The 22,822-nt window shown below is 41.1% G+C and overlaps 1 protein-coding gene across 1 annotated transcript in view; it reads left to right on the top strand.

Moving 5' to 3' along the window:
• The window catches only part of LOC139708105 (dynein axonemal heavy chain 3-like), a 115,674-nt gene extending 93,812 nt beyond the window's left edge, over positions 1 to 21,862 (top strand). Inside the window, exons 46-70 of the mRNA XM_071620083.1 lie at positions 102 to 269; positions 1,032 to 1,165; positions 1,496 to 1,658; positions 2,223 to 2,345; positions 3,124 to 3,291; positions 4,032 to 4,249; positions 5,066 to 5,177; positions 6,145 to 6,501; positions 7,314 to 7,515; positions 8,014 to 8,216; positions 9,019 to 9,123; positions 9,897 to 10,163; positions 10,702 to 10,863; positions 11,466 to 11,626; positions 12,433 to 12,590; positions 13,137 to 13,706; positions 14,083 to 14,189; positions 14,940 to 15,083; positions 15,837 to 16,000; positions 16,285 to 16,438; positions 17,023 to 17,151; positions 18,144 to 18,409; positions 19,011 to 19,099; positions 19,703 to 19,824; positions 20,984 to 21,862. Coding sequence (XP_071476184.1) covers positions 102 to 269; positions 1,032 to 1,165; positions 1,496 to 1,658; positions 2,223 to 2,345; positions 3,124 to 3,291; positions 4,032 to 4,249; positions 5,066 to 5,177; positions 6,145 to 6,501; positions 7,314 to 7,515; positions 8,014 to 8,216; positions 9,019 to 9,123; positions 9,897 to 10,163; positions 10,702 to 10,863; positions 11,466 to 11,626; positions 12,433 to 12,590; positions 13,137 to 13,706; positions 14,083 to 14,189; positions 14,940 to 15,083; positions 15,837 to 16,000; positions 16,285 to 16,438; positions 17,023 to 17,151; positions 18,144 to 18,409; positions 19,011 to 19,099; positions 19,703 to 19,824; positions 20,984 to 21,280 — 4,743 coding nt within the window. The 3' untranslated portion in view covers positions 21,281 to 21,862. The remainder of the gene's footprint in view (positions 1 to 101; positions 270 to 1,031; positions 1,166 to 1,495; positions 1,659 to 2,222; positions 2,346 to 3,123; positions 3,292 to 4,031; positions 4,250 to 5,065; positions 5,178 to 6,144; positions 6,502 to 7,313; positions 7,516 to 8,013; positions 8,217 to 9,018; positions 9,124 to 9,896; positions 10,164 to 10,701; positions 10,864 to 11,465; positions 11,627 to 12,432; positions 12,591 to 13,136; positions 13,707 to 14,082; positions 14,190 to 14,939; positions 15,084 to 15,836; positions 16,001 to 16,284; positions 16,439 to 17,022; positions 17,152 to 18,143; positions 18,410 to 19,010; positions 19,100 to 19,702; positions 19,825 to 20,983) is intronic.
• The last annotated feature ends 960 nt before the right edge of the window (positions 21,863 to 22,822 follow it).

Raw genomic sequence — 22,822 nt, 5'->3', positions numbered from 1 at the left:
TCACAGAACTTTACATGTTCAAAGTAATCAGTACTGCATTTGTCGATCTTCAGTAAAGACACCTTGTTAATTGAAAATAAACCCATTCCTTCCTTTTGTAGGGCAAGAAGATTGAAGCCACACCCATGGCTATGTACAACTACTTCATTGAGAGGGTGCGCAAACACCTCCACGTAGTGCTGGCGATGAGCCCCATTGGTGACGCCTTCAGGAACAGGCTCCGTATGTTCCCCTCTCTCATCAACTGCTGCACCATCGACTGGTTTCAGGTTGGTCCTTTAGCAGTCTCACGGGGGATATTGTGGAGGAGATTTGTAGTTGAGAGTGTTGCAGATATGTATTTCAGACTTCAATGATGATTGTTGCTCGTTCCATTGCAATCACTAAATTATTGCGGAGGGAAAAACAGACAAGCTTGCCATGATTGCTATGAAAGTTTTCTGTCCTGTTGGCAAATGTATCAGATCATGCCTAGCTTAATGCTTTGTCATTGTACTCTCTCCAAGCAAATAGAAAAGGAAGACCCATTTACTGATTTAGCCTTCATGCCAAAAGGGAAGCATAATTTACCAAATGCTGGAGGGTATCTAGTACACTGTCCTGTAAGGGCATGATAATCTGTTGAAACCATACCAGCTGATAAATAGTTCTCACACATTGATATTGCCTGAATTATGTAACATGATGTCATAATATGATAATAACGATATATAGCCTCTTCAGTGGTAGCGTCACTCTCCCAGAAGTCTCTGTATCATTATTCCCTCAGTATTGACTGGTACCCATTCACACCATGATCAAAAGGGACAGCGTAGGTTAACCCCTTGTGTGCGTGATGGCACTAAAAACCCTGTAGCCTTGTTCACACTGTCCAAAGTCCTAGCACAGAAAGAGTGAAGTATTTTGTGTAAGGATTGTAAGGTTGAGGCAGGAATTGGACTCCTGTTATCCAGTTTAAGAGCCCATGACATGATCCATGATACTGTCATGCTCCTTCCCATCAATCTTGTCATTTTCTTCCCAATGTAAAGGCGTGGCCAGAGGATGCTCTCGAGATGGTGGCCGAGAAGTTCTTCGAAGATATGGACTTGGACGACCATGTCCGCAAAGAATCCGTCGACATGTGCAAGCACTTCCACGAGAGCGTACGCAAGATGTCGGAAGAGTGAGTGTTCACCAAAGATGTAGATTTATTACTTTGATTAAAGTGGGCTTTTCCCAGGATGTTATGTACTTTTTTACAATTGTCTAAGCAGATTCTTAGAGGTTGCTTTGACATCCTTGCCTTGTGTGTGTACATAATAATATTCCACTTTCTGCAGCTGAATTACAAATATCGTACTTAGTGGAAAGAATAGTTGGCAAGAGGCACAGACCCCAATGGACCAACTGTTTGTGAGAGTCATTATCTAACCTCCCTCTGATGATTCTGTAGATTCATGTTTATGTATGGGTTTGGCTGTTATTGAAATGTTTCACCCTTCCCCACCCACAGGTTCTTGAACACGCTGCGTCGTCACAACTACGTGACCCCCACCAGCTATCTGGAACTGATCCTAACCTTCAAGAACCTCTTGGGCATCAAACGTAATGAGATTCAGACTATGAGGAACAGATATGTGGTCGGTCTGGAGAAGCTTGCCTTCGCTGCCTCACAGGTAAGCCAATGAGACATGTTGATGAAAGTAGGCGTACACTATGATATTGCCTTGTGAGGTGATTGTGATACTAAAAGTTTGCTGTAGCAAAGGCAACATATCAATTATTCTCATTTTGTCACCCCCCTTTAAAAAAATGCAAGAGACAAATATCTGTATGCCTGCCAATATTGCAATCATATTTTGTGTCAAGGTGCTTGAAACTACAATGGCCCGAAGAAGGCTATTGCTTAGAGTTTTGTGCTCTCATCGGACTAAGAAGAGAAGGATTGTGTGATCTGCACATAAGTTACCTTTGGTTTTCTCATAATGCAGCACAGAAAATCTTTTTCAGAATGGAATGAGATGAGTGATATGTGGTATTTATGCTCAAAGATTATAGACTGTTAACTTACTTGTTTTTTCTGTATGTATTGTTATCCCTAAAGTCACCGAAAGGATGTCACTTCTTATGCGAGTCATTTGTGAAGCTGAACCCATACCGTTACTGCTCCTGTGTTGCAAAAATCCCTGTTAGGTTGTCACATGTGGTCAACTCGATTGTCCGTTTGTTGTGTCCTGCAGGTGTCGGTCATGCAGCAGGAGCTGACCGACCTCCAGCCGGAGCTGATCAAGACCTCGGAGGAGACGGTCAAGCTGATGGCCAAGATTGAGCAGGACACGGTGGAGGTGGAGGCCCAGAAGGAGGCAAGTTTTCCCCTCTAACAAGGAACCTCATGATCTCTTTAGTGAACCCTCTCTGTAGTCCGATTGCCATTTGGCACAGAAACCCCATAGCTTTGTACACACTGTCAAAAGTCCCTGGCAGAGAAAGGGTTAATTACTTGCTCACTGTGGTGAACTATTGGCCTACTGTACATTTGGCAATACATGCAATGTCCAATACATACGTGTACAATGTACAATACATACAAAGCATACATAACCTTATTCCATCACAGAACATAACAAGCACACATGCACTTAAGCATTATACAAGGTCAAGAGCAATATAGTGGTTTAAAAGTCTTTAGCTGTCATACTGCTCTCTCTTTCTCAGTGTTAAACTTTTGACCTCTAGCCAGTATCAATTCTAAACTTGAGAGCTTGTTGGACAGTGCCTGAATCCTGCTACAAAATTTTGAACATGAAACTACAGATGTGAGTATGACCAGTTTTTCATTGGGCATTTCTCCAAAATCATTTCAGAAAATCGTGGCAGTCATAACTTTCCCTTTTCATTCAAAATACTGGTAAGTACTTGTTTGCATAGAGAGTTATGTTAAAACTGATGTATGCTTATCAAACTTCAGTTCTAGATTCTGACCGGTTGAAAGCCAGAGGATATGATGTAGTAGCATGCTTGATTTTGCACTCTGACTTTGCATTCAGTGGTAACCCAGGTAACTCCCAACATAAACAGCTCCATATTTCCCCACAAATGTCTCACTAGCTTTTCTTCCATCCCTTGCTTTGCTGTCTGCAGGTTGTAGCTGCAGATGAGGCAGTGGCCAATGCAGCTGCCGACGTGGCCCAGGGAATCAAGACAGACTGTGAGGCTGACCTGGCAGAAGCCATCCCAGCCCTGGAGGCAGCCCTCAGTGCCCTCAACACCCTCAAACCCAACGACATCTCCATGGTCAAGGCCATGAAGGTAAGAGGCCGAACTTTGAGCATCGTGTTCACACATTTCCTACACATTTTACACATTTTAATTCTGTTTACTCATAATCAAGCTGTAGCAATCAAGCTGCAATTTTTGCCATGCTTTGAATAACTTCAAACATGTTTGCAGAGTATTTTGTGCAGTTATTAAAGAGGTTGGATTGTTTTGCATGATTGTCGAAAATGTTGAGCATGCATATTAAATGTTTGCCAGAGGTTCACAAATATGATTTTTTTTAAATGAGGTATTATAGTGGCAAACTAGAGAAATAAACCTAATGAAATCAATGTTAATTTATGTCAATTCATACAATGTTTGGAACAGTTTATTCATTTACCATAAGCTTCATTTATGTCAAGTTTTCAGCCTTCAAATGAGACCGAATCACCAACTTATGACCAAGCAATCTCCACTGACTATTGGAGCAGAATGAGACAAGACTTAATGTTACACAATAGTGAACCACATTATCTTTCTGTGTTCTGGTAGTTCATATTCTATTGCAAAAGACATAAGAGACTTCACGTTACAGGAAATGTAACATACCATTGTATGGCAAGAGAAAATAATGAGTCAATTAAAATATTAGTTGTAGAATCTCAAGAATCTGTGTTGTGAAAACATGTCATAAGTCATATGACCTAAGATCTAATGAATTATGTCATTAACAGGGAGCCACAAAAGTAGAAGCCAAACTAGCAATAAACAATTTTAATTTTCCGTCATAGAATCCACCCCCTGGTGTGAAGCTGGTGATGGAGGCCGTCTGTGTCATGCGGTCAGTCAAGCCAGAGCGTAAGCCTGACCCCCAGGGCAGCGGCAAGATGGTGGAGGACTTCTGGGGACCTTCCCAGAAGCTGCTCGGTGATATGAAGTTCCTGGATGCCCTCAAGTCTTATGACAAGGACAACATTGCGCCGGCTGTCATGAAGAAGATCCGAGACAAGTGAGTGGAATTAGAGGCTTACTTTGGAAGTCTTGTCTGTGAGGTTTAATAGGAAAAGACTTAATGGCAGTGATACCAACAAAACGACTTAATTTTTGTATTATATGTCACACAGTCTATGCCTGATGATTGCTATGTGATAATCATTGTATATATATATATATATATATATATATATATATACAGCTGTAGTTATATATCTTTTTCAAGCATTAAGTTAATATTCTAATTATTTTTCAATTAAAGACAAGGTTTTGCTGTTTGTTAATTATCTAGAATGCGCAGGATCCTTCAGGAATATTGCACTACTTAATTCTGAACACACTGGTCACAACATACAGTACAAGGGCATGCAGTAATGTACACCATCTTCACTCATTAGGCTGATGAATAGACTGCTTTTCTGGGATGGTCTAACTGTTCCTCATTAGGTGTGTTCACTTGCATGGACACCCACCTACACACCAGGAAAGGAAGAAGCAGTGTGATTATCGATGGTCCTGCTTTGTGACGCTAATGTCAAGACCAGGGGTTGAACCCCAAATCAGCCTGCTACCAGTCAGCACTACCAACATCAGTCTGGACTACCATACCTTAACGTACAAACTGCTTGTGTCTGTTTTTCTTCTTCCCTTTTTAATGCCATGTGACATGTATCACATCAGGATGCCATGTCATGGAATCTGGAAATTAGAAATTTAACAGCAGTGTCATGTTCAGGACTTCTTCATAGTAGTCTTTTTTACTGATAAGTATGTATTGCAGAGAGAAGGACTGGGAATGTTAACATCATGTTGATGTACATTCTTTTCTCAGGTACATTCCGAACCCAGACTTCAAGCCGGAAGTCATCAAAAATATCTCCACTGCCTGTGAGGGTCTGTGCAAATGGGTCAGGGCCATGGATGTGTATGACCGAGTTGCCAAGGTAAACATTCCACTACATTGTGTAGAAAATAAGAGTTGCTTAGGACTAAAAAATGAACAGAGATGATGTTAGTAAGACAGAGGGAATGGATTTGAGTGAAATAATGGTTGAAAGTAATGTCAAAGTATTACCTGTACAAATTGAGAAAGCAGCAGAATCAACAAAGTCCTGTAATATTCGCAAAATACTGCATTCTCTGTGATTCCGTCATCTTACGTTTGTAGAATCAAGGGGTTTGTTTTGTTTGTTTGTTCATTTCCATCTGAGAAGATGGCTGGATAGCCCACATTCAGCTACGCTAAGCTGGTCTTCCATGGGGTCCAGTTGGATGTGAGGTGGGACCACTTCACCGGGTTAAACACCTGCTCTTTGCGATGAGATGCATGAGTTGTGACTCTCATACACAGGACCTTCATTTTATGTCCTATCCGAGGGACAGAGTGTTTTGTCTCTTGCCAGAGGGGACGGTATGATTACACACAGCATTGCTCAGTCCAGACTCGGGTTCGAACCCGGGTCCTTAGGATCGCGAGGCAGACGCGCTATAGACTGAGCCAACTCACCGCCCTATATGCACGGGAGCATATAGTAGCAATTTGACTGCAACCCCCAATACCCAATAGGGGTTTTGGAGGCTGACCATTGGTTCACATTATCCACATACTCTCCTTTTGTTGAATGATTTTTATTAGGAGCCAGGCTCAAGTGTTGGCAAGTCTGCTCTATGTAAAACACTCCAATCAAAACCCTGGATTCCTTTGAAAATGGCTCTATATCCCACACTGCCCTCTTCCCTGAAAATGTTTGCAACCCTGCTGCCCAGATGTAGCATTCGAAAGTAATCTGGCCCTCTATCAAGATGCCATTATCTACTACATCATAGCAAGGAAGAAAGAAACAATGGAAGTTCTTATCAGAGCGACCTCCAAATAACCTGATTTTCTATCAAAACGTCACCACCTTTCAGGTCGTGGCCCCCAAGAAAAAGAAGCTGGCAGAGGCTGAGGCGGAGCTGGCCGTCCAGATGGAGAAGTTGAACACGAAACGGGCCCAGCTCAAGGAGGTCTCTGACAAGCTGCAGGCCCTCAACGACGAGCTCGACCGCATGGTGGAGAAGAAGGGTGAACTGGAGGCCAACATCGAGATCTGCTCGCAGAAACTGGACCGGGCGGAGAAGCTGATCGGTGGGCTGGGCGGAGAGAAGGACCGCTGGGAGAAAGCGGCCAACCAGCTGGGCGAGAGGTTCATCTCCATCACCGGCGATGTTCTCATCTCATCGGGCGTGGTCGCCTACCTTGGCACCTTCACTGTGGATTACAGACAGGTGAATGAAGCTTTGCATCAATACATTCTTATTAACTAAGCTGCCTTCTGCTTTCTGCAGAATTTGCACTTTATATGGCAAGAAAATATCATGGAGTACAGTTCATAAGTTTATGCTATATGTCTGTTGTCACTGTAGCCCACAATAATAGTTTAATATTTTTTGCAGTTTAGATGAACTCATTTGTCATGTCAGATATAAGATAACGTTCTACAAAAATGTATCGTTGGGCTAGGTTTAATCGAGAGTCATAAAATGATGTAGAAGATATCATGGAGTACAGATCATGAGTTTATGCAGTATGTCTATAAATGTTTATATGATTGTATATCTTGTCATTGTACAATTGTAACTCACAATAATGGTTTATAATGTAATTATTCTTTGCAGTTTAGATGCACTCATTTGTCATGTCAGATATACATGTAAGACAACTTTCTGCAAAAATGCGTCCTTGGGCTAAGCTGAATCAAGAGTCCTAAAATGATTTAGTCGTCTTGAAAGCTTGTTATAGCAGGGAAAGTTTTCTTCTTTATTTTAGCTTAAGGAAACGTGTTTGGATTTGATTGAAAGCAATATTGCCATGTCCACTGTTGGCATCTTGTTATCTGTTTGCTGAAGTTTGTCTTTCTGTGCATGGTCAAAGGCAACGGTGGCATTTTATCTTATCATCATTAATTCATTTTGCAAATATGTCCACAGTTTATTGAATTCCAGTGGTATTCAATATGTGTGCAAGCAAAGTTGAATCTTGGATGCACCGAGTGTGTCTACATTAAAACCTTGTTAAAAACTTGTGTTGTATCCAACAGAAAGTGACGGAGGAATGGAAGAAGCTGTGTCAGGTGAAGAAGATTCCATGCTCGGACAACTTCTCCCTCAGCGCCACCCTGGGCGAACCGGTCAAGATCAGGGCCTGGAACATCGCCGGCCTCCCCGTCGACTCCTTCTCCATTGACAATGGCATCATTGTCTCCAACTCCCGCAGATGGCCCCTCATGATTGATCCTCAAGGTAGGCATGACGTGCTGTCGCCCACTTCAGGACAATTACAGCAGGAGGAAGAACTCAGTATGGCAGAGAAAGGAAAAATGAGTGACATTGATCCATTGCCCTGATTACATTGTGAATTTTTTTTTTTAGGATTTGCTTTCTTTCATAAGGTGATATCAAGGAGTTATCAAAATGATTTTAATACACCTGAGATAAATGACATGACAAAGGATAGAAGCCACAACAGTCCAAACACATTAAAACTGTGTGGTAGTATTTTATAATAGAGCAGTCTTCACAAATGCAAACTGTTACATTTTGGCACTGCAGGTTTCATGGAATATACTGTTTTTTCACAAATTGTATTCCTTCACATGTCTATTGCACGAAAGGTCCACCAAAAATATGCCTTTTCAGGCATCAGAATACTAAAAAGGGTTTACACAATTATCAGCCCTGTGTCTTTACCTCATACGTTTCTTTATTCATGTTCTGTTGATCCAATCCTCATTTTATCAGGCCAGGCAAACAAGTGGGTGAAGAACATGGAAAAGGCAAACCAGCTTTCCATCATCAAGCTCTCGGACCCCAACTATGTGCGCACCCTGGAGAACAGCATCCAGTTTGGCAAGCCGGTCCTGCTAGAAAACGTTGGGGAGGAACTGGACCCCCTCCTAGAGTCCATCCTGCTCAAGCAGACCTTCAAGGTCTCCGGTGTTCTGGTGAGTGAAATAGTGTTATTGTGATGTTTGTATATGTGTATGTGTCTGTCTGTATACAAAATGTGTAGGATGTCAAGTTTTTCATATTATTTGTGATTGTTGTGTAAGAGTTAATCAAGTTTTATATGATGAACTACAATGGTGTAATAGTTAGTGTTTGTGTAGGGTGTTCAGTTTTTCATATTGTTTGTGATTATTGTGGAAGGGTTAATGGAATTTTTATGATGAACTATGGTGTTATAGTGAGTGTTGGTGTATCTGAAGATGTATGGCATTACAGTTTGTTTCTGTCTGTTTGATGAGATAGAGTGTACAGTGTGTAGTGATGTTCCTCACTTTGTACAGTGTGATAATTGCAGTATAACAGGAGATGTTGTATGCTCATTTTTCCCTCTTTGGTGTATCTGATTATCTATGATGACATTTTGTGTTAGAGTGCAGCTTAGGATGCTTGGTGACTTTGTTTCAATGTATCTGTAGTACATAATATGATAGTGAAAGTGTATCACATGTATCTTACGATGCAAAATGACATTTCTTGTTCTGGTAGATACCGTGGTAGAAAGCGTGGCCTTCAGTCTGTATCAGGGAATAATTTATGTAATGATGTGTGAGCATTTTCTCGATATTTGCTTTCGTGCATATGCTGTTGATGAATTTCACTTGTTCTTAAATTGATACTCACAGCATGTGTGAGAATGTTTGTAATGTTTTTCAGCAATTAGTGAATACATGAACAGCCAGTGAGTAAATAGTGATATATTTGCTGATTCACAATTTTTCTGTATCTCTTTTGCTACAGTCCATCAGGCTTGGGGAGAATGTAATTGAATGGTCACCAGACTTCAGATTCTACATCACAACTTCCCTGAGGAATCCTCACTACCTCCCTGAGATCTCAGTCAAGGTAATATTGAGAAAATGTTTCATATGGCTGATGCATCTTAGGGAACAGTGTGCATTTTGGATTTGCTTTAGAGTTGTGGTCTTATGATGTATGAATGTGTGTCGGATAGTGTGTAATAGTCTGTAGGTAAAGTTCTTGAAATACTGCTGTCCTAGATAAAAAGAGTAAAATGAGGAGCCCCTAAGACGATACCATGACAGTTGCTCCTGTGACAATTGCTCACATGGAATATCTACTCTCTATGCCGTAAATTTTACCCACAAACATAACCCCAACCCCAATCCTAATCCTCACATCAAACTAAACCTTAAACCCTATCACAACTCTAAACCTAACCCTAAGTCCTTGGAGAAAATAAGACTGAAACAACTGTTGCAGGAGCAAAATGTTGTGTCACTCCTCAGACAGAGAAACAGCCATTACGTGAAAACTGATATTCAGTTGGAAGTGGAGAAATAGTCGAGGAAGAGTGAGGATGAAAAGCAGAGCTACAGTGAACAGGATTAGCAAGAGCAGATTCTAAGAATTTTTTTATCATATCAGCTACATCAGCTTTCATCATCACCACCGTCGTCTTTCTCATTCTTCTGGTAAATAGTGGCATTTAGAGCAAAGAGATTGAAGTGTTTCCTTCTTTAAAAAGTGTGTCTACGTGTAGGGCTTTCTCTATTCTCCACATAATCCATTAGGGATCGCTTAAGAAAAGTGAAACTGGGATATGTTCTAAAGTGAAGCATGCATTTCATTACCATTTCTAATCTCCTCTGTCCCAGGTGGCCCTGGTGAACTTCATGATCACCCCGCTGGGTCTGCAGGACCAGCTGCTGGGGCTGGTGGCGGCCAAGGAGAAGCCGGAGCTGGAGGAGAAGAAGAACCAGCTGATCATTGAGAGCGCTGCCAACAAGAAGCAGCTGAAGGAGATCGAGGACAAGATCCTGGAGGTGCTCTCTTCCTCTGAGGGCAACATCCTGGAAGACGAGACGGCCATCAAGGTCCTCTCCTCATCCAAGACCCTCTCGGAGGAGATCTCTGCCAAGCAGGTGAGACACTGGGTTCGCCCATTGCTTTGCAGCGACTGTTGTAATGCGATGGCATGATTATGTCAGTCAAAAAAACACTCTGCAGTACAAGAACTTTCTCAGAATTTTTGTTTCTTTTTTTTTTTTGCATTTTGGATAAAGATCTTACTGTGGCATCCATCCACAATTGTAAATTGAAACTGAATTTGCTTTGAGCATAACTTGTGCCTATCAGTATTGATAGAGAGTCACAGAATCTATTTTTAATAAGTTTGAGGTGGACAGACAAAGAGGAGGTGTTGTGTGTTTAATAGTCAGTGCATCTTGTGCATTAGATTGATGGAAACATAACAACTTGATTGAATAAGACCTTCAAACTGAAACCATAGAAACATAACACTGAATTCTACTAGTGGTGTTGCATTGATTATGTAAACTTGCATTGACATTGAGTGAATTTGGATAGAGTTTGTGGACCTCTTGGCATTCAAAATCCTGCCACTCATCAGTCATGCTGATGGTTTTGACGGCATGCTCGTTTTCTTGATCTCAATTCCAGGAAATTGCATCTGTCACAGAGAAGGAAATTGATGAGACAAGAAATGGATACCACCCGGTGGCTGTGCACTCCGCTACTCTCTTCTTCTGTATCTCGGAGCTGGCTAACATCGAGCCCATGTACCAGTACTCACTCACATGGTTCATCAATCTCTACGTGCAGGTGAGCTTTTATTCCCCCAGCTGCAATGAATGGAGATTTCCCAGAACTGCCCTGTTCAGACAGCAGTGTATGCAGTCCCCATAGAGGATTTCAGCTAGAAAGCTTTTATTTTCATGGTTGATTGATTATGCCACAAGTAACATATGTGCCAAGTTTTATAGCAATTGGGCACCACATCACTTTCTTATTCCCATATCCCATATATGTTTTCAGAATTGCATTTTTTTTTTGATATAGTGTAGTAAAAAGTATGCCATACAGTAATTTGTATTTTACAAAGGCCTTGCATTTTAATCAATACGTGTAGATTGTGCTAAATTTCATGTTAGAAATCTCAGTGAACTGATTTGTACAACAATGATTTGTGGAATGTGCACTATTTGTTGACCTTGCTGCCCCCCCCCCCCCCCCCCCCCCAACTGATTTAGTCATGATGCTGGAAGCAAAGAACTTGTCAGCTTCGTTCACCCTCTAGGAACCACTCACATTCGAAGCAAAATATAATGTAGCATAACGTATACATTTCCCACAATATTCTATATGAGAGTGTCCTGTATCTGTCATTTCATCCTTGCATCGTTTTGTGTCCCATGCCCCCACAGTCCATTCAAAACAGTCGCAAGTCGGCCGTTCTGGAGGAGAGAATCGACAACCTGAACGACCACTTCACCGACAGCATCTACAAGAACGTCTGTCGCTCTCTCTTTGAGAAAGACAAGCTGCTCTTCTCCACCATTCTGTGTGTTGGGATCATGTCAAGTCGGTAAGGCTGCCAGGGGATTGCAAAATGTTGCCAAATTCATGATAGTGGAACATGAATTTGAATTCATGATAGTGGTTGAGCAAAATTCATTTATGTGACACAATGTGCATTGTTTTAAGGGTCCACTGACTACTAGTTATCATATATCACCTTGGGTGAAAGCCATTTAACGGTTCAAAGTCATTCACCCATTTCTAAGGAGATGTGTGGACAGCTTGTTACGAGAAGTGGAATGGATCTTTACACAATTGTGAGTTGTGACTCTCTCACGCATGGGACCTCTACTTTAGTCCTGTTTATAGGACAGAGTGTTTTGCCTCTTTACAGAGGGGATGGCATGGTAGCACTCTGTACTGGCTGAGCTGGTGTTACTGGGTCTGGAACCAGGAACCTCTTGATTGTATTAACTTGATTGTGTACGTATTAAAATACAGACATGCTATTAGCATGCTCCCGCCCATTTAGCCAAGTAGGGATTTATTTTGAGAGCATGTATTGTGAGAAACTGAAAGTCATGCACCTGACCTGTATCATTGTATCTGTCTGGTGATAATGTGGCTGTAATGTCAATTTCTGCTGTAGCAAGAGCTGGGTTCCATAAATGTTTGTCCCTGTAGAATTCAAGAAAGTGATAATAGATAGACAGAATAAGAGAAACAGGGAAAGCATTTATATTGCTGGGAATATATGTATCACATGTACATTGCAGCGGAATGACAAAGACTTTGTTTCCATCAGTTCTTGTGAGTGAATTAATTCGTAACATTTTTCTTACAAGTGCTTTGGTTTTCTTTTTTTTTTTCCAGTGGCAGTGTAGACGACAGCGAGTGGCGATTCCTCCTGACGGGTGGGGTTGCCCTTGACAACCCATTCCCAAATCCCTGCCCTGATTGGCTGACTGACAAGGCGTGGGCGGAGATGGTACGAGCCTCTGATCTGCCATGTCTGAAGGGCTTCAAAGACCGTGAGTACCTTTGATATATTGTGTGAGAAAGAAAACGAAACCCCTATGCCGAACTTTCGGTCACTGTGAATACTTGCATTTCATTTGTAGGGGGTAAAAATAGCCACGTAAGCTGCAGTTATCTAGCTGTGAAGATGAATGCATCACATATCAAATAGTGTTTACCATTTGACAAATCATTTTTTTTTTTTGCCTGCAGTCTAATGCAGGGTATTCTGTAAAGACTACAGGTCTCTGTCCAAGATATTTTCAGTGTGATCTACAATGTATGTCACCCTCAAAAGAGGGCATAGACACAGCGCTGTCAATATTCAATTCATAAAACTAATAAGTAGTATAATGATCATTTTTTTAAATTACACAGTAAATTCATTATGTAGAAGTTTTACACATTGGTGAAGTGTTCACACACCTTATTGTACATTTCAATATATGAAGTATGATGAACTGACATAAAAGATGTGACAACGTTCATATTGTTCATGAATGTCATATTTGACTCTTAGGAAATTTGAAAGAAAAGAATTGTTTGGCTTCACTTTGCAGATGTGAAAGATAATAGCGCTGCATGGAAAGCTGTATATGATTCTGCCACACCCCACGAAACTGAATACCCTGCACCCTTCGACATGGCCACTGGCATGCCTCGGATGATTGTCCTCCGCTCCTTGCGACCGGACAAGATGGTGCCCGCCGTCCAGAACTACATTGTGGACAATCTGGGCCGCAGTTATATTGAGCCGCCGACCTTCGACCTCGCTGGCAGCTTCGCAGACTCTTACAACTGTGCCCCGCTCATCTTTGTGCTCTCACCCGGAGCCGACCCCATGGCCGGGCTGCTCAAGTACGCTGATGATCACGGCTACGGTGGAAATCGCATCAGCACCATCTCCTTGGGCCAGGGCCAGGGCCCCATCGCTGAGAAGATGATCGAGGATGCCCGCGTGGGCGGGACGTGGGTGGTGCTCCAGAACTGTCACCTGGCAACCAGCTGGATGCCACGCCTGGAGTTCATCTGTGAGGAGGTCCTGATCCCAGAGAACACCCACAATGACTTCCGCCTCTGGCTGACTAGCTACCCATCAGATGCTTTCCCTGTCTCAATCCTCCAGAATGGTACATACGGCTTAAAACTCTGGCCACTCTTGGTTTATTGTGGGTGTGTCTTTAGTACTGTACTGGTCTGTCGATTCCATTATTAATCTAAAGAAAGGAAACTTGCAACAATTACAGGAGCAGTATAATGCTTGACTTGTCCTCAAATACTTATTTACATAAACATGAGGAGTAATAGACTCTGAGATAATCTGTGCTGAGGTGATGCAAGTTATCGTAGATTTATGCTTCACATTGTGATGACAGTTTAGTGCCATTTTTTTTACCCTCAATTTTCAAGCCTTATACTCTATAAAAAGCCCGGTACATCTCATGCAATTCAGTTCAGCATCTAACACTTCATGGAAACCAATTCTCCCCATCTCTCCTTCCACAGGAGTCAAGATGACAAACGAGCCCCCGAAGGGATTGCGAGCCAACCTCATACGCTCCTACCTGAATGACCCCATCTCTGACCCCAGTTTCTTCCAGGGATGCAACAAGGTGAGAAACTCTGGGACTCAACTTCACTCTCTTATACCAGAGAACATTATAACCACACTAACAATGTACTTAGTGACTGACAGTCTTCATCTGGGCACATAGCATCATATTTCATGTTTGATTTTTTTTCTTTTTTTATAATAGAAAAAAAAAAAAAACATCTTATGAGATCATTAGCATGTAAATGCTGATAATATTTGCTTTGTCAAATCTATGCTATACCAGTCAATCAAGTGTCAAAAGAAGATTTCATGAGTTTTTATGCGTGACAATGACTGATCTTGATTGCAGGAATTTTATTTCAAGAATATTTCTGAACAGTGCTTCAGAATGTTTGTCATACACATAGTTTGTTTGTGTCCACATAACTGCTACTCTGGTTTTGTTTGGAAAGATTAAGTGCAGAAACATGGAAACCATGACCCATGATGATGAAATTTTGTAGTCATATTGACTTGCAGAATTAATAAAAAAAAAAATTATATGCAATTAAAGAAGAAAATAGTATCTGACCTACTGCATGCATTAAACATTGTTTGCATACAGCACAGCTGGAAAGAACTAAAAGAGAAGGAGCATAATTTTGCCCCTTGAATTCAAAGTTAAAGAGAAGGTATTTGAACCACTACACGATTTCAAGCCACTAAAATCACATCTTGTGTCTTCAAATGGTAGACAAAAGCATTTGCATGCTGTCTGACTTACCACTTATTATCTTGTTTGCATGTTTGTTTGTTTGTTTTTTTCTAGCCGGAGATCTGGCAGAAGCTGCTCTTTGGGCTCTGCTTCTTTCACGCTCTGGTTCAGGAGAGGCGAAAGTTTGGGCCCCTAGGCTGGAACATCCCCTACGAGTTTAATGAGTCTGACCTGCGTATCAGCATGACACAGCTGAGTGTGAGTATATAACAAGCCCGAAGGAAGAAACCACCTCTTAAATCAGATATTCTGCCAGGCTAGAATTTTATTACTTTGACATTGCACCAAGTGGAAGGAAATACTTCGGTTATTTATAACAATGGTGAAGATCATAGTAATGATGGTAATGATATGGTCTCATTCCTTTGGGTAGTTTCTTTACTCCTTGGGATGACTTTGTATTACTTCATTTCCCCCTTGGAGATGCCAACTTTTACTCTTGCAGCGTTTTGTCTATTGTGGGAAAGGTAAAAATTTTGTTTTTCAACCAAAAGTGTCATTTTATCCCTCAGAATACTACATGCTGTTTGCAGGTTGCCATTCCTGTTACCATAGCATTGTCCTAGTAGCATTACCTATCATTTTCACCAATGCCAAGAGGGACAGTATGTAACTACAATTTATGCAAGCACTAGGCAGGATTTGAACCCAAGATCTCTGGCTGTAGAGTCCAGAAATGTATCCACTGCACCCCGGTGCTGGTGAGATCTTATCAACTTGAGCCACTGGGAGTTTTGCTTCGAGGAAGTAGATGGGCTTGCTTTGTATTTTATGAATGACACACCTCTGCTTATCCTTTGAAATCATAATAGAGGTTGTAATAGTCTCTTAGCTTGTGTCTAGAAGTTCCGACCACAAGCAGCTTATAAATTGCCTTGCACCAATCTGTCATTACTTTTCCTGTGAAACCATCACTTAGTTGCAATGAATTTTCCAATTTCTTGATGACAGATGTTCCTAAACAACTATGATGACACACCGTACGATGCCCTGACTTATCTGACCGGAGAGTGTAACTATGGTGGCCGTGTGACCGACGACAAGGATCGACGCCTACTGCTGTCAATCCTCTCCAAGTTCTACACGCCAGAGACCGTGGATCAGGATAACTTTGCGTAAGTCCCTATATCTTCCCCCCACCTTGTGTTTTGGGTCTGCAGAGTTGAATACATACACCTTCTTCATAGATGCATACATTTCATAAAAAACACTCTCTGATCATGATTTTCCAACTTTCAACAAGAGATGGATGCCACATCACATGTAGTTAGCTGAGAGCCAGAAACTTCCCTAACTTCATAGATTCTGCCCAGTGTTTGATGCCCCAGTGCTTCTCTCTAGCCTAGATATAATGACACACCTATTAAAGCACATATCCATTTTTCCCCTTGTGATGCAGGTTCTCAGACAGCGGAGACTACTACTGCCCGGTTCATGGTGATTACGAGAGTTACCTTGACTACCTGCGAAGCCTTCCTCTCATTCCTCATCCCGAGGTGTTTGGTCTCCATGAGAACGCTGACATCACCAAGGACAACCAAGAGACTCAGCAGGTATGACATCTGAATGGCTAGAATTTGTTTTTATCCATGGTAGCGTGAAGGCATGGCACACAGCTTTGAGTATGGATATTATCAGCAGCTGATGTTAACCAAAGTTTGGGGCAAATCTGCTCTGCTCGTCTGTTTGAGATTGATGCACTTTATGTTAACTGTTATTACTTCAATTACTTCAGTATTTGTAAGCTGTGATAGAAGTATTTTTTCAGTTCATATATACTGTTTATTTTTATTTTTTAACGTTACAATACCGTCAACCTTGCCTAAGTCAAATCTTTTTGGACTGATGAAATAGCCTCGACTTACAGAAAATTAGACTTATGAGGGATTAAAATCAATAAAATGTAGAGAGAAGAGGACTAGCAAAGACCTTTGACCTAGGCTATTAATGACTTCAGCGAGGTCGACTTTAAGCAAGTTTGACTGTAGTTTCTACTTAGGCAGTATCTCTGTGTAAATGCCAGTCATACCATGTGGTGTTTCAACCAAAGTGTAGGACCCTACATCTACTCACAGAGAAAGAAGCTGCTATAGAGTGTGCTCAATGTTCCTTCTCTTCCTTTTCTCTCCCCCTGCAGCTGTTTGATGGGATCCTGCTGACCCTCCCTCGCCAGGCCGGAGGAGGAGGGAAGTCCCCCGCCGAACAGATTCAGGACTTGTCCGGTGACATCTTGTCCAAACTGCCCCCAGATTTCGACCTTGAATTTGTGAGTGACCTGTCACCTCTGCGAAGCATGACATCTGGGGATGTTGAGATGCAATGTACTTGAATGACGGTTTGGGGGGGGGGGGGGAGATGGAAAGGGGGAGGCATGTTATGATTATTTTGTGAATTTGAATTTGAGATTCATACGGTATGTAGTTATGTGACCGCTCAGGAAGCATTGAATGCTTAAGCAAGTGTGCATGGGACCAGTGGCTTCAAGTTTTCTCAGAATGAGGATCAAGTGCCTTATCTAGGAGCACAACCACTGTGGGTGTGGGATTTGAACTAGGAACATCGTGATTGATAGCATCTAGTGTTATCCTCTGAGTCTCAGCATCTTCTCCTTCTTTTGTAATATAAATAAATAATTATATTTTTTTTTGTTGCTGTTTTTTGTTGTCCCATCAAGCATGCAAATGGGTAATAATTTTCTATCTCTAGAACTCTGTTTTACAGGCATTTTATGCCTAGACTGAGTGTTAAAGTGTTGATTTTGCATGTCAGTGATATCTGTCCTTTGAAAGCAATCTTTGCACAACCATTCTGTTGCTCATACAAATCTACTTGTTTGTTTTAATGTGTAATACAAAAGTCTTTTAAATTAGCAGTAGGACATAGTTTCTTTTATTTTTTTTAAAGCTACGTACTTCTGCAACGTTTGGTTACTCCAACAACTTCCAAGCTGTGATGCTTGCTGGGCGAGTGATATTGTAGACAAGAAATATTTTCATAAGTTATCATTATGCTGTCATAATTGTCATGCACTTGTGCACTTATATTTATTTGTCATCTTGACCAATGATGTGATAATCATTACAAATCCTTTGTGTGCTCTTCGTCTAGATTGGTGCTGAAAGTCCTGTAGCATTGTACACACTGTTGAAAATCCTTGGTTTAGAGTAGGGATAAATCATGGATGGGTGTTATTTTCATTGTCACTCTTGACTGAGAGGTTTATCATTGCTTCTTTCTTACCCTGTGCATGACAACCAGGTGATCAAGAAGTACCCGGTGACCTACGAGGAGTCGATGAACACCGTGCTTCGTCAGGAGCTGATCCGCTTCAACCGGCTGACCAGCGTGGTGCGCTCCAGCCTGCAGAACATCATCAAGGCCATCAAGGGTCTGGTGGTCATGTCCTCTGAGCTGGAGGATGTCTTCAACAGCATGCTGATCGGCAAGGTGCCCGCCATGTGGGCAGCCAAGAGCTACCCTTCCCTCAAGCCCATGGGCAGCTACATCACTGACCTGCTGGCCAGGTGAGCTGTCAAGTGGAGCTGGAATCCACTCTGGGAATAGATCTCACGAGTGGTTTTACATTTTTTGCCGCCATGCTGAAAAAAAAACCCCACTCCAAACATATTTGGCAATTCAGCCTTTTGGGCATATCACCTACTAATGTAAGAAATGCGTCTCCCCTTTGTTCTCCGAAGGTTTATTGGAAATGTGAGGGGTAGAGTTGGGTTGGGGTTTGGGGGAATTGATTTAAGATCAGGTTAAAAAAAAAACATAAGATCAATGTGCTGCAAAAGGTGTGGAGCTTGACTATTTTAATGATTGCAATTTCTTTTTTGGTGCAAGCTATATAACCCTGAAGAACAATCATGGCTTCTAAGGAAAGATGACAGGGTATTAGTAATGTCTGTCTGTGGATTTATGAAACTTGTAAATTGTCAAGTGGCTTTGTGAGCAGAGATTATTGTGAACCATTTTTTATATTGCATGATTATACTAGAGCATACAATTTATGAACAGTTACAATTGTATTGCTATTTATAAGAATGTACGTGTGATTGTATCTCTCCCATCATGGTTATGTTGGGTCTCTATTTTTACTATGCCAATTTGTTATGTTTGCAGACTCAAGTTCTTCAAGGACTGGATTGACACTGGTGCCCCTGATGTGTTCTGGGTTTCTGGGTTCTACTTCACACATTCCTTCCTCACTGGTGAGCCAACCTGTGGACTGTGGGATAACATACATTTTTAATGGCATGGGTAGCGGTGTAAATGACTGTTGTCATTAATGTTACAATGGAAGCTCTTAACATCTTTTGACTGATATTTTAACAGTGACAAATAGTGCAATCATATTTGATTGCTTCATGCTTGTTATCCGAGATGCAAAAACCAGCTGCTGAATATGCTAAACATGATTCTAATTTGTATTCAGACAGAATTGACAGATAGATTGATAGGTGGTCAGATAGCTAGATAAATAGATAAGAAGATAGGAAGTGTGTGTTTGGTAGTTGATTTGATTTTACACAGATGTGTGTGATTATATGAATGGTCAATTTACATCAGATTGATCAACAAAGGTTTTCATGCTATTACCAAAGTTCACAAGGATTCCATCGCTACCTCATCTCCACTGCATGATTGCAACTGATGCTTTTATAATTTCAGTATTAAGTGACTGTAACATGTATTAGTATCCTCACACTTTTGCATGAGATGTGCATTGTGCTTGGTCTAAGGCAGATCAGCTCAAATCTTTACAAATCCTTTTTGTTCTGGTTGTGATGTGTGTTCATTATCCCCCATTACAGGTGTAAGTCAGAACTATGCAAGGAAATATACCATCCCTATAGATCACCTTGGATTCCAGTTTTCCGTCACCAGTTATGAGGAGACAGTGAACACCAAGCCTGAAGATGGTGCCTTCATCCAGGTAAGAATGCTACTGGTTTGAAGCCATGTTGTGCAAGGCAGCCTCGGGTACCATTTTTGGTATACACTGTATGATGCATCACGCGTTACCTTGGGGTACCACGTTGTGTAGCGCCACCTCACGTCCACTCGAGGACAGCTGCAGAGAAATGCATGCACTGTGTGTGCGTGTACATAGTCATTCCCTTGCCACTGTATGTTATACTATGTATGTATGGTACGCTGTACTAGCAATAGTGTGTGCTTCAGTGCAGTGCAGTGCAGTGGCTAGCGAGAACATGGGGCAAATTGAATGTTGAAAAAAATCACATCAAAATAAATTCCCACTTTTTGGCAACCCAGGGTACATCCTTTAAAAAAAAAAAATAATTCAACAAAATGGCTGATTTTTGTTTGGTACCCCAGGGTACCATTTATGTCATCATATGTACATCATGTCCCGAGAGTGAGATAAACAAGGAAGGGTAACTGTATCTATAGGAACATACATGAACACCCTTCTTCTGTTAGGGGTCTTCCTTCTGGTAGGGTTCAAAGTCTTTGAATCTTCAATCGAAGCATTTCTACACAATACATAGTCCTTAGATTGTATTAAGACAAAACATGCACTATCTTTATGCTGAAGTAATTTAGTGCTCTTGCTGAAGATGATCTATATGCTTTATAAAGTTGTGTGTCAGTCTTTACAGTGTACTTTAAGAGAAAGTTATAAATGCAAAATGATGTGATGCTGATACTCACATGCCTGGGGTTACAAAGACATGTTCCTGTCCAAGGCTCTGAAATGTAATTGATTGAATATATACAGAAGACTTATGCAGAGATATCAAACTGATTAGATTTTTTTTCTTCTTTTTTTTCTCAAAATGATGAATACTCTTGCAGTGAATTTTTTCTATTGCGACTGATTGACAAATATGTACGTCGATGTAGGGCAATTTGTCGATCAGTGAAGAGATGTTTATCAAACATGCTTTTATGATTCCAGTGCAATGACTGTACAATGATCTATGCAAATGTGGACATACAAATCCATATCTCTTCCACACCAATCCACTCATCATTTTTTTCTGGGAGAGATTCATCTGTTCTTAATACAGATATTGTGGGAACTTATGTGCTCGTGAACAAATTTTGAATTTTCCTGCCACCGTACACAGGGACTGTTTCTTGAGGGGTGCCGATGGGACCGCCAGGCCATGGTCTTGGCCGAGTCCCTTCCCAAGGTCCTGTTTGACACCATCCCCATCATCTGGCTCATGCCTGGCAAGAAGTCTGATTTCAAGCCCGCCTCCGTCTACAACTGCCCCGTCTACAAGACCAGCGCCCGCCGCGGCACCCTCTCCACCACCGGCCACTCCACCAACTTTGTTATGTGGATGGAACTCCCCTCCGACAAGACCCAGAGACACTGGATCAACCGGGGTGTGGCTGCCCTCTGCCAGTTGGACGACTAGAATGCTGCCGTTAGCCTGCCATGCAGGACTATAGCAATATCAACAAAATTGATGCGCACTCCCCATGTGATGGGTCTATGGATTTTCAGTTTATGCAGGGGGTGCCAGTATTTGATTGAAGTGAGTTACAATTGTACCTGTCCAATCTCTGTCGCAAAGTGTCAAATGAATGATCAAACTGTTTCAGTATTTAAAGAGGCAATGTTATGCCACATCGCTTGTTAAAACATTCCCGGTTGCATATTATGCAGTGTATCTGATGATCAAATTACATACATGTAAAGTTAATACCCAAACTGTGCCATGTTTTTCAATGTACCAAAGATGAACTCAGGCATATCAAAGTAAAAGACAGCGACTACAGCAACAACAAACACATATCAACATTGAATCCCAGTGAACAAAAAAGCAATTAATCATAAAGGATTGCAGAGTTACTGGAGAGTTAAATATCTTGAATTCCTATGTAGCGTATGGGCCACTTTGCATACATTCGATATCAGTTATACAGATTAAGTGCTTTTAAAATGCCTGTGAAATCAGCTGTTAGATATTTATGCAAGCTTGTTCAAATATTACCAATAAAAGGGCTTTCAATAGTGCTGTGCTATGCATTTGTATCTGTATAATCTTTGATTACATGTAACATATTTCCCCTAATTCACGTGGGTTTCAGTGATTGGTTGATATAAACGATCAAAATATTTAATAGCTATAGTTTATAGTATGCAAAACTTTTATACTAATGAGAGTATTTATGGAGAGAAGATGAGATATATGCAAAATATATACCAAGAGGGAGGATTGCTTGAAATGTACCAGCAATAAATTTTGTAGAAGAGAATTAGATCTGGGGTGAATATATGCAACAGCTACCATATCTTTCTTGTGGATGAAATATTTATGACAGCCTTATGAAAAGCATTACATTATGTGGACAAGCAGCTTTTCAATAAAGCACTTAAAGTGACTGAACGATAAATGTAGATGTAAAGAGAAAATGAGATAATATCAGTTGAGAGCAATACATGGTTGATGAAATGTTTAAGCAGTAAGAGCAGATGTCATGATGTTAATGATTGTTTTAATACCAATGAAACCAATCAAAAGAACGTGATCATTAACTTTCCCATGCAATGCAGTGATTTATTTTCAAAGAAGACATACAAGTAATGAAGTGTCTTAGCGATATTGAGGTAGTTTTAATTAAAGGTATGATTGATGGAGAATGATTTCAAATCAAAGAAAACACCTGTCAATCTTGCCGGCATAAAGTTTTCACTGGAATAATAACGTATTAGAATATGTGTAAAGACATCTGCAGGTTTTTAAGTTGTGAATGCACAAAAATTTCCATATTGTACATGAGTGTGCATGTCTTTCCTTATCTACAAACAGCATCTAGCTAGTCTGTACGTGGCAATATGATATTTGATTGTTCAGCATTTTGGGAACATAAAAGTGTAATTTGCTTCGTGACTGATCTGCATCACTGCCCTTAATAGATAAAATATCACATACTTGATGGCAGTTGTTGTAACT

The sequence above is a fragment of the Diadema antillarum genome, unplaced genomic scaffold (assembly GCF_040938485.1).
Source record: "Diadema antillarum isolate AM-2024a unplaced genomic scaffold, OU_Dant_1.0 seq00001301_RagTag, whole genome shotgun sequence".
NCBI lineage: Eukaryota > Metazoa > Echinodermata > Echinoidea > Diadematoida > Diadematidae > Diadema > Diadema antillarum.
The sequence above is the reverse complement of the archived record's forward strand: the minus strand, read 5'-3'. Positions and strand labels throughout refer to the sequence as shown.